The sequence below is a fragment of the Cervus canadensis genome, chromosome 28 (genome assembly GCF_019320065.1).
Source record: "Cervus canadensis isolate Bull #8, Minnesota chromosome 28, ASM1932006v1, whole genome shotgun sequence".
Taxonomy (NCBI): Eukaryota; Metazoa; Chordata; class Mammalia; order Artiodactyla; family Cervidae; genus Cervus; species Cervus canadensis.
In genome coordinates, this window is record NC_057413.1 from 42,753,500 (window position 1) to 42,769,872 (window position 16,373).

At 45.6% G+C, this 16,373-nt stretch overlaps 1 protein-coding gene across 1 annotated transcript in view; it reads left to right on the forward strand.

The window, feature by feature from the left end:
• CMTR1 (cap methyltransferase 1) overlaps positions 1-16,373 on the forward strand; it is a 53,033-nt gene that overhangs the window by 20,092 nt on the left and 16,568 nt on the right. The window contains exons 9-13 of the mRNA XM_043449196.1: positions 4,845-5,043; positions 5,810-5,928; positions 7,823-7,919; positions 8,234-8,366; positions 9,034-9,213. Of these exons, the coding sequence (XP_043305131.1) occupies positions 4,845-5,043; positions 5,810-5,928; positions 7,823-7,919; positions 8,234-8,366; positions 9,034-9,213 (728 nt within the window). The remainder of the gene's footprint in view (positions 1-4,844; positions 5,044-5,809; positions 5,929-7,822; positions 7,920-8,233; positions 8,367-9,033; positions 9,214-16,373) is intronic.

Consider the following 16,373-nt stretch of genomic DNA (forward strand, 5'->3'; position numbering starts at 1 on the left):
TGGCTCAGAAATTGTCATTTGTGCAATGCTAGGAAAGTGTTCCTGCTGGGTGCTGGAGATGCATTTTGTGATGAGATATATTTTGCTTTGAGCTCTTAAGCTAGGGTTCCACAGTGCTTCCTGTGGTCCCAGGAGTGCCTTAGAAAGCAGTTGTCTCTAGGGCTTCAGGCCCAGAGTCCCAGCTCCCGACTCTGCAGCTCCTGCTCTTCACTCCAGGTGGAGGTGCCCAGGGCTTGCAGCAGTGGAGGAGGGACATTCCTGACCAGATCAGCAGGTGTGACCTCCATAGGCCAAGGGAGCAGGGAGGTGAGGGCATGGCCTCTCTGCTGCACTGATTAAACATGTATTTATCCAGCCCCTACATTGTGCCAGGCACAGTACTAGGCACTAGGAATACATAGATGTGATCCTTTTCCCCATGGTGCTTAGGTTCTGGACATTCTGGGGACTTGAGAGCAGATAAGGGTAAGGGTTGGGTGTGTGTAAAGCCTCTTCCAAGCTCGTCGACGTGTAGAGGCCAGTTGCCACCAGTTGCTTTAGCCTGCCCTCTTCCAGGGTGGGGTGGAGTTTGAGTGCAGTCAGCCCTCTGTGTCTGTGACTCTGCAGATACAGAGGGCCGGCTGTACACTGCCACTTTATATAAAAACTCAAGCATCTGCGAATTCTGGTGTCTGCTGGGGGTCCTGAAACCAATCCTCTGTCAATACTGAGGGATGACTGTGTACAGTCCTTACAGTGAGTTAATGTTCCAAATTGAATCTTGTGACATCATCTGATTTGGTTGCTGCTGTTTCTGGTATGAGTGGGCAGTACTCTGGGAAATGTCCGAGTGTTGAATGAAATGTGGGCATCTGGGTTCTTTCACTGGTCTGTATAATCAGTATCATGTTTGAAGGTCTGTGTTCATGGTCAAGGGGCAGGTAGGAAGTGCAGCACTTAGTCACAGGTGGTGTCACTCAGGTTCATACCTTCTCTGGGTCTCAGCTACCTCATCTCTGAAGTTAGCCCTCTAACCTGCCAGAGGACCAGGGTAGGGCCAAGAGACTCTTAAGGTTTGTTCCAGCTCTAAAATCTGTGACTTCAAATGTGGCCACTTTCCCTTTCTGCTTCTCTGAACAAGCTTCGTGTGGGATCCTAATTACAAGTGGTGGATCGGAATAATTTTCTACAGCTACTCTCATTTTTCTGAACACAGACCCTCCGTATGATAGAGAAAGAAAAAAAGAAATTTCATTCTAGCTTCCCCTTCAGAGTTTCAGAGCATTTTCACCCTGTTAGTTCTCTGACAGTGAAAGGGCCAGGAGCCAGCTGTTCCCAGTCCAGTTTCTGCCTCACTCAGCCTCCTTCTGCTAGGCCCCCGATTGTCCACTGCTTAAAGGAATTTGTTTTCCAAGTTCTTTATTGCTTCAGCCTCCCCTGCCTGGTTGTTTTTTCCTTGTGGCAGAATGGCAGGTGGACCCCTCCAGCCTTTAGTTATTTCTCCCTCCCACGTTACAGTACCAGCAAGCTGTACACAACGGCTCTTGGAATTAGCATCTTGAGAAAATTACATTGATATAATGTTGATTTAATTTTCTGAGCTCCGAATGATTTCCCTTAAACCCCTGCCTGGCAGAGGAACTCTGTCAGGTTGATGGGAAATCACAGCGTCATTTTGGGCTTTTGAATGTAAACGCCCCCAGCAGCTGGGATCTGGTTATTGTCTTTTGCTGTCAGGAAAATGAAGTAGGCACCAGGGTTGTACCATTCAGGCAGAGGGTGGAGATGTTACGTAGGAAAAGGTGGCTGTGTTGACAATGCTTCAGGCAGCTTCCTGACTGGCACTGATTGATAGTGGCTGTGGAGAATTGCCCTTCCAGAGAAGTTCTTCTACACTCCACTATAAAAGTGATTTCTCTTCAGCTCCTAGTGTTTGCTTCTGTCTGTTCACCCCTGTTTCCCCCCAAGGACTGGAGTGACAGCCAAGCCCAGCAGGCTTGTTGTGTTTAGAGCAGTCCCAGCAGACATGGGAGTGGCAGAAGCCCCAGGCACACGCCCAGGTTTGCTAGAGTCTCAGTGGCTCTTGGATCAGGGAAATTAGAGTAGGAGTGCGGACAATGTGAAGCCTGGGAAAGTGTGAGGAGGTTGGAGATGGGAAGCTGGAGGGAGGGTCTTTGAGGTTTTTCAGCGTGTTTCTGCTTCTACAGGTTGTGGTAAAAGGAGAAAAGAGGTTAGGGAAATAAAAAGATCATAAACAAGAATTGGAAGGGGCCAGGAAGAGAAAGGCGTTTAGATTCTTTGGGTTTATGGAAGCATATTATATATAAACCAAAACGTTACATGAGGGACTTGTGTGCCTGTGGTTATCGTTGTAGTAAGAAAGCATTGGCTGTGAAGCATAACACGATACAAAAGCTGAATGTAGATCTTGAAGTTTCAGCGCTGTCTTAGAAGAAATTGGACAGCACTTACAAAGTCCCCGCTGCCTGTGGAGCACTGCCCCAGACTCTGCAGAGAGAAAAGGAGGGGAGGGACAAGGGTCTGACTCTCAGGAGCTGGCTGATCTAGTTGAACTTCGTGTCGTCTTAACGTTTGTTCAGTATTGTACAGTTTTTAAGGGTCTTTGACATAAGGTACTTGGTTTAATCCTACAGTAGCCTTGAGAAATAACCTACATTAGTTCCAGTTTGTCGTTGAGGAAGCTCAAGCTTAAAGACATAAATCATGTTCTTGCCTTTGACTGCACAGTCAGTAAGTGGCAGAGGTAAGAACCCCAGCCATCCTTTCTGTGAAAGGACCTCTGGCCGTGGCCTGCGAGGGTGACACATCTTGAAATTACAGAACAGATCATATTTATGCTGTCTTTTTGGAGGTGAGATGCTTTCATTGATTCATTCTCCTTTCTTCTCACAGTCTTCTTTGGGCCAGCCTCTCACCTGGTGAAGCTGGCGCCTGGGGCTAGGGCATGGCCTGTGGTGAGGAACAGTGTTTTCACTCTTTCCAGTGTGTGCAGGCCGTAAACTTGTGACGCCTGCCTCACTACCGCTTTGCAGCCTGGGAAGTGCTGCATAATATTCTTGGCGTATGCTATTAGGTCTTTGTTAGTGTGCAAATGAATACAATAAGAAGATATGAATAATTGATGGCTCAGGAACAAAGAATGTTAGGGTGGTGGAGCAGAGGAAGGGGAGAAGGAGCTGATATGTCCCAGCACACTGAGTGGGCTTGCCACAGGGTGATGAAGTGTATTTTTAGCTACAGTCCCTTTCTCCAGAGACTTTTTCCACTGTTGTGATCAAGCTAGCTAACCATCATCAGAGGCAAAGCCCTTGTCATCTCGAAAGTGACTGGACTGTGAGCATTAGTATTTCCATTTCTTTCCTGTAACTGTTTCCCCCGAAGCCTTCTGATCTTCATCTGGCAGTTAGAGCGCTCTGGACAAGCACCCCGCCGTGCCAGACTTTGAGGGAGAGAAGGCTGAGCGGTCTTAGCCTTCCTGCTGGATGGTTGTCAGGGTCCCCTGCAGTCACCCCTCTGGAGCTCAGCCTCTTGTCACCAGTGCAGATGGCACGTCTCTGCCGTGGAGGCTTGAGACAAGTAGAATTCACCCTCGAGGGCCCAGGTGTGTAGAAAAGTGTAAACACAGTCTAGATCTGCATTCAGCATACATTAATTTTAATTAATTAATTTGGCCAAACTGTGTGGCTTGTGAGATCTCAGGTCCCCGACCAGGGATGGAACCTGGGCCACAGCAGTGAAAGCCCAGTGTCCTAACCACGAGGCCACCAGGGAGCGCCCAGCACTTTACATTAAGAATTTAAAGCCACTTAAGTGGCCAAAACTGATCATCAAATACAAATGATGATAGTGTAATGCAGTTATTCCTTAGGTGAGTGGATGCTCTGATGGCTGCCTAGATCAGTGTCTCCTGTTCTCTCAATCTTGTCAGGTTCCAGCTCTGCCCCGAGCAGGCCCTGGTCAGCAGAGGGGCAGAGGCAGGAGGGGGCGGGGTGCAAAAAAGGAGGACGCACAGTGCACTGTGCTGTCTTGGGTGGAGTCATGGAACAGAACAAGGGGTCTGGTGAGATCTGAATCAAGTCTGGGGTTTAGTTCATAGTGATGTACCTGTGCATGTCAGTTTCTTAATTTTTACAACTGACCGTGTAAGATGTTACTAAAACTTGAGTGAAGGATATGTGTGAACTTTGTCCTCGCAACTTATCTGTACGTCTCAAATTATTCCATGATAAAAACTTAATTGGAGGGGGGAAAAAAAGGGAGCTTCTAGGAGGAGGGGACGAAGGGGCGCAGAGGCTGTGATTTGGAAGGTGAGGCCCTGGGCTGGGAGGAGGTGATGTGAGAGCCCTTCAGACTCTAGTTGGACAGGAAGCCTGCGTCTCCTGGTCAGGCTGACGGGATGCTGACTAAGCGGTGCTGCAGACTGTGAACAGGTCAGTTTGTGTCTTGGCGTCTCTCTTTCCCTGTCTGTCTTGTGGGGGGCTAGAACATCTACTCCGCTCGTTGGGACTCTTGTAAAGCAGGATGCGGTGGGGAAAAGATGCTGAGAAATAAAACATGCACACTTGGGTGCCCATTAGGATGTTTTATTAGGAGTCTGAGCCGGGCGTGGTGGTGTGAAAGGCATCAGGGGTGTTTTGAGGTGGGGATGGGTGACTCTGAAGGCAGTGGTCTCAGAGGTTTCCTGCCGGTTTCCCGCCTGGTTTGCTGGCCGTTGTGGCTCTAGCAGGAGCTCTGCACTGTGCTTGCTGAAAGGCTTATTTTACTCCCCTGCTTTCTCTTTCCTGCTCCCCACTGAGCCATTTTTTTTTTCCTCTTTCTCCCCTGACTTCCACTTACCTTTGCAGAAGCCACTGGTGAAGGACCGGGAAGCTGAGCTTCTGTACTTTGCTGACGTCTGTGCAGGCCCGGGTGGCTTCTCCGAGTATGTGCTGTGGAGGAAGAAGTGGCACGCGAAGGGCTTTGGAATGACTTTGAAGGGTCCTAATGACTTTAAGCTGGAAGACTTCTACTCCGCCTCCAGTGAGCTCTTCGAACCCTACTACGGTAGGGACATGGAGGAGGCCACCAGGGACTGAGAGGGACAGGTCTTATCAGGAGGAGTTACTATCCACGTGCTGTGTTTTCTGTCCCAGGTCTCTCAGCACGGGGTTCCCAGCCCATGTCATGAAGGTCTCGGTTTCCTCTTGACTGTCCCTTTTTCCCCAGGCCTGTGGAATCCAGGTTAAACCCTCTAGTAGGCAAACTCTCAGCAGATCCATATTAATTTCTCCTTCCTTCTCTTGTGGTGACAGGAGATAATAAAACCATTTGATCTCTGGCTGAGAACTGGCAGTGTTATTAACAAATAACAAATCCACACTCACCCCCAGCCCTGTATGCCAGATGCTCAGCAACCCCCTAGCAGTTCCCTCCACTCTGTCTTGCTTTTTGTGGTTTGGCAGGAAAGCCCAAGTCCTTTGTTAACAGAACTTATTAAGAAATTGATATTGCTTCCTAAATGTAGGTGCTTTAAACGCACGTTTGATCTTGAACATGAAGACCTTCTGTGTCAGTTGATGGCTCACGGCTGGTTGACGCTTCCTGAACTCTCCTCTACTGTAGCAGGGCCCTGTTTCTGCCTCCTGGTCCATAACTGCAGGGCAGCCTTGTATGGCGGGCCCTTCAGTGAGGTGCTCCTCACAGAGGGTCTTCTCCTGGGCCTTGAGGTCTGCCTGGTACCTGTGTTCACAGCCCTGGCGAGATTGTGTCCTGGTGCCAGGGATGCACAGGGCAGACGAGCTAAATGTGAACCTTGTGTCCTCTCTGTCAGGTGAGGGTGGGATCGATGGAGACGGAGACATCACTCGCCCGGAGAACATCAATGCTTTTCGGAATTTCGTCCTGGATAACACCGATCACAAGGGTGTCCACTTTCTGATGGCCGATGGGGTAGGTGACCTGCTCTTCGTGGGGTGATAATGTATGTTTTTATTCTTTTTGTACATCTTTTCAGTTTGTAACTTTGTCAAGGCTGTGGTGTTGTGGGCATCTTTGCTTGGGGCAGGTGGATCTTCCCAGCTCACTTCCTCAACGGGCCTCGGGTGAGGGTGGAGGCCTGGTGAGGGGGCACCGTGACTAAGATGAACTCAGCAGAGCCGACGGGAAGGACCTTTTCATTGTTTGTCACCCAGGTGCTGCTCTTGGCAGAGGCTGCCTGTACACAGCCACTCCTCAGCCTTGGGAGCAGCTGATAGGCAACCACGGAACCAAATGCAGCAGCTTCATATTAATTACGACTCCATATTAAGACTCCACAAGAGGCTCTGTCAGTGGCTGGGCTGAAGAAGATATTTAAGTTACCCATTTCTTGGGCAGTTGTCTGAGGCATAGAGGCGAGCCCCCCCAGCTTTCTCCCCTGGTAATCTGATGCTGCCGGTAGTCTTTTTCTGGACTACCAGAAAAGTTGTGAACTACAACTTAGTGTAGAGAAGGGTCAGACAACGTGGCAGTTGCTCCAGGGTCAATGGCCAGAGTTGCAGAAAGCTTCTGGAGCCCCTTGGGCAGCCTCTCAAGCAGTAGCTGTGTGGAGAGGTGAAGAAATGTTTAGAATGTCAGCGTAGGATATGAGCATGCCCTCAGTCCCCAAAGGTTGGTGTCTAGCAGGGGACAACAGATAGGCTTGAGTGGAGGGAGGGGCCGCTTCCGCTGAGCCTGTCGGAGTCTGATACGCTTGGGAGGCAGCCATGCAGGGCATCAACTCAAGTGGCAGACTCAAGGATTGTCCTTCTGACTTAGGCAACATGGACTGGTGACCCACTGGTGGGGTTTTTTGGTGTGTGTGTGTTTCCCCTCTCCCTATAAATAGCCGTGCATTTTAAGAAGCATCTGTAAATCTGGAAGACATTACTGAACATTTTTACTTCTGGAGACCAGGCTGGGGCCAGTTAAATGGAGGCCAGCCTCTTTGCTTCTCTTAATTATTGTGATAAAAATCACATAACATAAAATTACTGTTGCAGCCATTTTTAAGTTTACAGTTCAGTTATGTTAAATATAATCATGCTTTCATGAAACCGATCTCCAAAACTTTTTCCATTTTGCAAAATTGAAACGCTGTGTCCATTAAACAACAACTTGCCTCTTTTCCCGTCACAGCCCTTGGCGTCTCACTCCCCTGTGAGCTTGGCTCTCTGCTCCTTGCTGGGATCTCACAGGGAGGGAGACCACTCCAAGAACAGCAACATACATTCTTCATACACACAGCCTGCCCAGAGAGGCAGCCAGCTGGAGGAAGAGGCTCCATGGTCCTGGGACAGGACGGGGGTGGTTTGTGAGTAAATCTGTGGTCAGAAGAGAAAGAAAGATTCTTGTGATGGTCAGAGTTAGGTAGACTTTCTCCTGTCATCAGACTGGGGCCTGTTCAGTGGTAAGCCCAGGACTGAGGGAGCCCATTTACCACACGTGCTCCCTGGGTCTCACTAGACTCACCAGGGCATTCAGTTTCCTGTCTTGTAGTTGGCTTGTGACTAGCGTATTTTGCCTCTGTTCTGCCGTATCCTTCCCTTGGATTCCAGCATGAGTTTTAAAATTTTTGAACCATCTCCTTGGAGGAGCAGATTTGGTTCCATCCCCAGGAGCGATAGAGCAGGAAAACAGCACTGGCTCAGTAGGCAGGCCCGGGTCCCAGGTGCTGTCTTCACCACAGTGAGCCCTGTGACCACACCAGAGAATCTGGAGATCAGTGGAAACACCTGAAGAAATCTCAGGGAAGATGAGGTAGGAGCACTCTCTTCAGTCCTCATCGCTTCTCTTTTCTACTCTGATCCTTGTGCTCTCGTTTCAGGGCTTCTCAGTGGAGGGACAGGAGAACCTGCAGGAGATCCTCAGCAAACAGCTGCTGCTCTGTCAGTTCCTCATGGCGCTGTCTGTTGTCCGGACAGGTGACACTTCTCTGCCGTCTCCCCATCCAGGACCCACCAGAGGCCCTGTTGTACAAGAACATGTATTGGGGTTGGCTTGAAAGTTAAATAATGGTCTGCTTGTATGAGATGACACGTGGCGGAATGAGGAATTTAGGGGGGAAAGTGCTATGGAATCCCCAAAGTCCCCTCTACAACTCTTTCCCTTCTGTGGCCTGTGACTTTTAATGGGCCCAGGTATCTGGGCCCTGACTTTGTCATAGTCCCTGAGATGATCCAACCCACTTCCTGGAGTGGAAGCTGCTGACTATCGTTGGTGTTTCCTCTTAACCTAGGAGGCCACTTCATCTGTAAAACCTTCGATCTCTTCACACCGTTCAGCGTGGGGCTCATCTACCTGCTCTACTGCTGCTTTGAACGAGTATGTCTCTTTAAGCCGATTACCAGCCGTCCTGCCAACTCAGAGAGGTGAGGCTTTCCTCTCCCTTTGAATCAGACTAGTTGGCTAAATGTCAGAACAAGAAAACCTGGTACATCTCTGGCATGAGCACTCAAGCTACATTAAAAAACCCTGATTTAAAAAAAGTGATTAGAGCCAAGAGGATTTGGATTTTCTTGGTTCTCTGATGTACCATTCAGCTTCTCCCTCCTCCATCAACCTTGTTCACCACACTTTTGTGGGCGATCCTTGGCTTGGCCCAGGAGGGTGAAGGAGACCAAGGAAGGGTTACCTGAAGGACAAATGGGCCGCCAGCCAGAGTCACTGTTTGCATCCCAGGTGGGACACAGTGCCAGTGCATCTTGTGAGAGAAGATTCAGCCAATCCGAATTGCTAGGTGGCTTCTTAAAAACACAGATTTCTGGGCCCCATCCCTGGAGAGTCTGATTGCCCTTAACTTAACAGACTTCCCCAGCTGATGGTGATTCAGCCAGCCTGGCACAGGGTAATTGGAAACCAATGCCATAGAGAGTAGAAACATAGCCCAGCCTAAAAAGGAAGGATTTGAGGTGAACTTTGCAGCACTCTGTTCTTAGTACGTAGACAGGGGTTTTGTGACTCAGCAGGGGGTTTGGGGAGGAGGAATTACGCCGGGGAAGCCGTTGCTCAGTGGAGTGACAGTGTCTCTCCTCTCAGGTATGTGGTGTGCAAGGGCCTGAAGGTGGGCATAGATGAAGTGCGGGATTACCTCTTCTCAGTCAACATTAAACTCAACCAGCTGCGGAACACTGATTCTGACGTCAACCTTGTGGTCCCCTTGGAGGTGATCAAGGGGGACCATGAATTTACTGACTACATGATACGGTCCAACGAGGGGTAAGCAGACCAATGTGTTTTTTCCTTCGTTTCTTTTTGTTGTTGTTGTTTGCTGGCATCCCTAGGGTATCAGGAAAGCCCTAGGGATGAAGAGAATGAAGGACTGAATGACTGGCTCTTGGTATCACTTTGTCCGTTTTGAAGAATTGGTAGCTGAGATCAGTCTGCTTGCTCCAGGGCTCCCTAGGTCTTTGGGCACCTTGAGGACTTTGATCCTGCTCCCATGCCCTGTCACAGGGTGGCTGATGGGAGCCTGGCTGGCATCGTCCTGCCCGTGGGAGCCTGAGTATGACAGTGAAGCTAGAGGGCAGACTTGTTTTGTGTCCTTGGAGGAAGGAATAATCTCCCTTTAATTGCTTCCATTTGTAGAAGGCCATCATAGTTTGCTGTCCCATGAAGTCCCTTAGATGGAAGCAAGAGATGGCTGGAAAACAAGTATATAACATGCTTTTGGAAGTTTCTGGAATCAAAACTTTTGCCAGACCATGAGTTTCTCAACTAGGCCATCTGAATGCTGGTTTTGTTTTTGTTTTAACCTTCATCAGTTGTTTCCCCTCCTTGTTAATGGTGATCATTTAAAGTTGTGACAGTTGGCTCAGTTTTCTAAGTGGGCAAACCTCATCGGACAGTTTTCTGAGGAAACTTGGAGAGTTGTATAGTAGCAATGAATCAATAGAAGTGCTTGCTTAGGGGGCCAAACATGTACTGGAAAGGTCATTTCTAAGAGTGGAATCCCACGTCTCCCAGAGAAGGTTGAATGTATAGGTGGCCCTAGGGAAACACAGAAGGAGAGGAAGTCTTTATCCGTCATCTCTCAGTATTTTAACTTTCCATTCCGTGGTACTGCTACATAAGCTGTCTCATCTTGATGTAAGAATCGGCACCAAGGTGGAGCCCGTACTAAGTTTCAGCATGTTGTAGATGAGGAAGCAGGCCCGGGACCGGAAATCAGCAAAGCCAAGGCTTTGTCACTTTGACACTTTGTCACTGTCACTTTGTCACTGGACTTCTTTTGTTGAGCCATGCTGCAGTTTCATACGGGTGTGCGTGGATGCATGGCAGAACTGGTCTTCTCAAAGCTCCCAGTTGCAGAGTGTTTAAGCAGCCTGGTAAATTGATTTGTCTGATGTATTGGGAATGTTTTTCCCCAATATGTGGTTTGCCTATTCATTGTCTTAATGATGTCTTTTGATAAGCAGAAGTTAAAATTTTTTGAGTCCATTTTTAAAGTGTAAAACACACATAACAAAGTTTATCATTTTAACTCTTCTTAAAATGTGAAATTTAGTGACATTAAATATATTCACACTGTTTTGCAACCATCACCACAATGCATTTCCAGAGCTTTTTAATCATCCAAAGCAGAAACTCTGTACCTGTGAGATAACAACTCCTATTTCCCTTATCCCCAGCCATTGGTACCCTCTGTTATTTTCTCTCTGTGAATTCGCTTATTGCATGTACCTCATATAAATGCATTCATACAGTATTTGTTCTTTTGCCTCTGGCTGTTTCACTTAGCATAATGCTTTTAAGATTCATCATGTTGTAGTGTGTGTCAGGATTTCATTCCTTTTTTAAGGCTAGGTAATAATCCATTATGTGTGCATACTACATATTGTTTATCCATTCAGCTGTGGACATGTGGATTTTCCTCACGTTTTAGCTATTGAGAATAACACTGCTGTGAATGTGGGTGTGAAAAGTGACTGTGTCCCTCCTTTCACTTTACCTGGGTATACATCTGGAAGTGGGGTTGCTGCCCTGTACTTTCTGACCAGCAATGCACCAGGGTTCCAATTTCTCCACATCTTCACCAACACTTGTTATTTTTTTATTTTATTTTTCCCATAATAGCCATTCTAGTGGGTCTGAACTGGCTCTCATTGTAGTTTTAGTTTGCATTTCCCTGATGACTAATAATGTTGAGTATGTTTTCATATGCAAATTGACCATTTGTATATCTTCTTTGAAGAAATATATTCAAGTCCTTTGCCCATTTTTCTTTTATTTTAAAAATTTTATTTTTTATTGAAGTATAATTGACTTACAGTATCATATTAGTTTTTGGTATACAGCATAATGATTTGATTGTTTAAAATTATTTATTCATTTTTGGCTGTGCTGGGTCTTCATTGCTACACATGGGCTTTTCTCTAATTGTAGCGAGCAGAGGCTAATTGGGGTGCTCAGGCCTCTAGTTGCAGTGGCTTCTCTAGCTGTGGAGCACAGGCTCTAGGACTCTCAGGCAGCAGCTGTGGCCCACAGGCTTAGTTGTCCCAAGGCATGTGGAATCTTTCCGGACCGGGGATTGAACCCTTGTGCCCTGCATTGGCAGTTGGATTCTTAACCACTGAACTACCAGAAAGTCCAATTTGATATTTTTATACATTAGAAAATGTTCACCAAAGTCTGATTACCATCCGTCAATATAAAAAGTTATTAAGATATTATTAACTATATTCCCTGTACTGTACATTACATCCTGGTGACTTACTTATTTTATAACTTGAGGTTCGTACCTCTTAATCTCCCTCTGTGATTTCACTCATACTCCCCATCCCCCTCCCCTCTGGCAACCACCAGTTTGTTCTCTATATCCAAGAATCTGTTTCTTCTGTTAATATTTGTTCATTTGTTTTATTTTTAGATTCCACATATAAGTGAAGTTGTATAGTATTTATCTTTCTCGGACTTGTTTTACTTAGCATAATACTGTCTTGGTCCATTCACATTGTTGCAAATGACAAGATTTCATTCTTTTTTATAGCTCAGTAATATTCCTTTGTGTATATATACTGCATCTTTATTTATCTATTGATGGACACTTAGATTGCTTCCATATATTGGCTATTGTAAATAATACTGAAGTGAACATTGGGGTGCATATATCTTATTTTTGTCAGAAAAATAGCCAGAAATGGAATTGGTAGATCATATGGTAATTCTGGCTTCCCTGGTATACTGCTCAGCTGGTAAAGAATCCGCCTGCAGTGCGGGAGACCCTGGTTTGATTCCTGGATGGGGAAGATCCCCTGGAGAAGGGATAGGCTGGTTATCCACTCCAGTTTTCTTGGGCTTCCCTCATGGCTCAAACTGTAAAGAATCCACCTGCAATGCGGGAGACCTGGATTCAAGCCCTGGATTAGGAAGATCCCCTGGAGGAAGGCATGGCAACCCACTCGAGGATTCTTGCCTGGAGAATCCCATGGACAGAGGAGCCTGGTGGGCTGCAGTCCATGGGGTCACAAAGTCAGACACGACTGAGCAACTAAGTTCAACACAGCACATGGTAGTTCTGTCTTTAATTTTTTGAGGAATCTTCATACTGTTTTCCATGGTAGCTGTACCAGTTTACATCCCTACCAACACTGCGTGAGAGTTCCTTTTTCTCCATGTCCTTGCCAACAGTTACTTGTTGTCTTTTTGATGATAGCTATTCTGACAGGGGGAGGTGATACTGTGGTTTTGATTTGCATTTTCCTGATTAGATGAGTGATGTTGAACATCTTTTCACGTGTTTGTTGACCATCTGTATGTCTTCCACAGAAAAATATTTAAATCCTCTGCCTATTCTTTAATCAGTTTTTTAAATTATAGTTTAATCCAGTGTTTTTTAAATTGAAATATAGTTGATTTACAATGCTGTGTTAGTTTCTAGTGTACAGCAAAGTGATTCGGTTTTATGTGGAGAAGGAAATGGCAGCCCACTCCAGCATTCTTGCTCGGAGAACCCCAGGGACGGGAGCCTGGTGGGCTGCCGTCTATGGGGTTGCACAGAGTCGGACACGACTGATGTGACTTAGCAGCAGCAGCATATATTATTTTTCAGATTCTTTTCCATTATTACAAGGTATTGAATATACTTTCCTGTGCTATACAGTAGGGCCTTATTGCTTATCTGTTTTATATGTAGTAGTTTGTATTTGGTAATCCCGAATTCCTAATTTATCACTTTCTGCCTCTTCCCCCTTGGGTAGCCATGTTTGTTTTCAATGACTGTGAGTCAATTTCTATTAATCTATTTTGTAAATAAGTACCTGTGCATCATTTTTTTAGTTTCCACATCAAAGTAATATTGTGTGATATTTGTCTTTGTCCAACTTACTTCACTTAGTATAATGATCTCTAGCCCCATTCATGTTGTTGCAAATAATATTATTTCATTCTTTTCTAAAGTTGTCTATAGAGAATCACTTGGTGTGGGAAGCCTCTCCCTTCCATGTGTTTTTTTTCTTTTTAATAATTTAAAAAATTTATTTATTTTTGGCTGTGCTAGATCTTCGTTGTTGTGTGGGCTCTTCTTCTTGCGATGAGGGGGGCTACTCTTCACTACGGTGTGTGGGCTCCTTATTGTGGTGGCTACTCTTGTTGCAGAGCACAGGGCTCGGGCGTGCAGGGTTCCGTAGTTGCACAGGCTTAGGAGCTGGGCGCGTGGGCTTTGTTGCTCTGCAGAATTTGGGTTCTTCCTGGACCAGGGATTGAATCCGTATCTCCTGCATTGGTAGGCAGATTCTTTACTACTGAGCCACTGGGAAGCCCTATTGCATTCTTTTTTATGACTGATATTCCATTGTCTGTGTGTGTGCGTACACACACACCACATCTTCTTCATTTATCTGGGTGTTTGTTTTTTTCTATGTTGAGTTGTATGAGTTCTTTTTATGTTTTGTATTGTAACCCCTTATCAGATATATTGTTTGCAACTGTCTCCCTCCCATTCAGTCGGTTGCCTTTTTGTTTTGTTGGTAGTCTCCTTTGCTGTGCAAAAGCTTTTTAGCTTTTGATGTAGTACCATCTGTTTAGTTTTGTTTTTGTTTCCCTTCTCTGAGGAAATGTGTCCCCCAAAATTGCTGAGCTTGGTATCAAAGAGCATACTACCTGGGTTTTCTTCTGGAAGTTTTATGGTTTCAAGTATTACTTATTTTTAAGTCTTAAATCCATTTTGGATTTATTTTTGTATAAGGAGTGAGAAAGTAGGCCAGTTTGATTCTTTCACATGTAGCTCTCCAGTTTTCCCAACACCATTTATTGAAGAGGCTGTCTTTTCCCCAGTGTATATTCTTGCCTCTTGGTCATAGCTTAATTGCCCATATTTCCTAGTTTGAAATTAGGGAGCATGACACTTCCAGCTTTGTTCTTCTTCTGAAGATGATTTTGGCTATTTGGGGTCTTTTATGGTTTCACACAGATTTTAGAATTATTCTAGTTCTGTAAAAAATGCCATTGGTATTTTGATAGGGTTTGCATTGACTGTAGATTGCCTTAGGTAGTATGGTCATTTTAACAATATTCTTCTGGTATCTTCCAGTATATCTTTCCATTTGTTTTTGTTATCTTCAGTTTCTTGAATGAATCAGTGTCTTATAGTTTTATGAGTACGGGTCTTTTACCTCTTGGTTTACCTCTTAAGTTTGATTTATTTGTAGGTATTTTATCTTTTTGATGCAATTGTAAATGGTATTGTTTTCTTAATTTCTCTTTCTGATAGTTTGTTTTTAGTGTATAGAAATGTAACATTTCAGTTTATTAATTTTGCTTTTTTTTTTAGCCTCACCTCATGGCATATGGGATCTTAGTTCTTCAACCATATGTCCCCAGGAGGAGTCCCAGTGGCCTCCTGTCTCTCAGGGAGGCTCTCTAATTTAAAGATCAGCAGGTGGGTCTCACCCAGACTCCTTTCAAATTACCATCTGAGTACTGGGACTTGGGAGTATGTGAGAATTTGCAAGTGCCCCTTAAGAGTCTGTTTCCTACAGCCCTCCAGCTCTCTTGTAAGTAAGCCCTGCTGACCTTCAAAGCCAGACATTACCGGGCTCGTTTTCCTGGTGCAAAGTCCCTGGGCCGGGGAGTCTCATCCAGGGCTTGGATGCCTCAGTCCTTGGGGAGAACCCCTGCATTTGTGGTTCTCTTTCCATTTGTGAGTTACCCACCCAGGGTTGTGGGTGTTGTGTATACCTCATCTCTGCCCCTCCTACCCATCTTATTGTAATTTCTTTTTTATATCTGGGAAATCTTTTCTGCTAGTTTTCACATGGTTCTCATAGATAGATGGTCTGTTTAGTTCAGTTGCTCAGTCGTGTCCGACTCTTTGTGACCCCATGGACTGCAGCACACCAGGCCTCTCTGTCCATCACCAGCTCATGGAGTTTACTCAAACTCATGCCTATTGAGTTGGTGATGCCATCCAACCATCTCATCCTCTGTTGTCCCCTTCTTTTCCTGCCTTCAATCTTTCCCAGCATCAGGATCTTTTCCAGTGAGTCAGCTGTTCCCATCAGGTGGCCAAAGTATTGGAGTTTCAGACTCAGCATCAGTCCTTCCAGTGAATATTCAGGGTTGATTTCCTTTAGGATGGACTGGTTGGATCTCCTTGCTATCCAAGGGACTCTCAAGAGTCTTCTCCAACACCACAGTTCAAAAGCATCAATTATTCGGCGCTCAGCTTTCTTTATAGTCCAACTCTCACATCCATACATGACTACTGCAAAAACCATAGCCTTGACTAGATGGACCTTTGTTGGCAAAGTAATGTCTCTGCTTTTTAATATGCTATCTAGGTTGGCCATAACTTTTCTTCCAAGGAATAAGCATCTTTTTAATTTCATGGCTGCAGTCACCATCTGCAGTGATTTTGGAGCCCAAAAACATAAGTCTGCCACTGTTTCTGCTGTTTCTCCATATATTTGCCATGAAGTAATGGGACCAGATGCCATGATCTTTGTTTTCTGAATGTTGAGCTTTAAGCCAACTTTTTCACTCTCCTCTTTCACTTTCATCAAGAGGCTCTTTAGTTCTTCACTTTCTGCCATAAGAGTGGTGTCATCTGTATATCTGAGGTTATTGATATTTCTCCTGGCAATCTTGATTCCAGCTTGTGCTTCATCCAGCCCAACATTTATCATGATGTACTCTGCATCTAAGTTAAATAAGCAGGGTGACAATATACGGCCTTGACGTACTCCTTTTCCTATTTGGAACCAGTCTGTTGTTCCATGTCCAGTTCTAACTGTTGCTTCCTGACCTGCATACAGGTTTCTCAAGAGGCAGGTCAGGTGGTCTGGTATTCCCATCTTTTTCAGAATTTTCCAGTTTATTATGATCCACACAGTCAAGGGCTTTGGCATAATCAATAAAGCAGAAATAGATGTTTTTCTGGA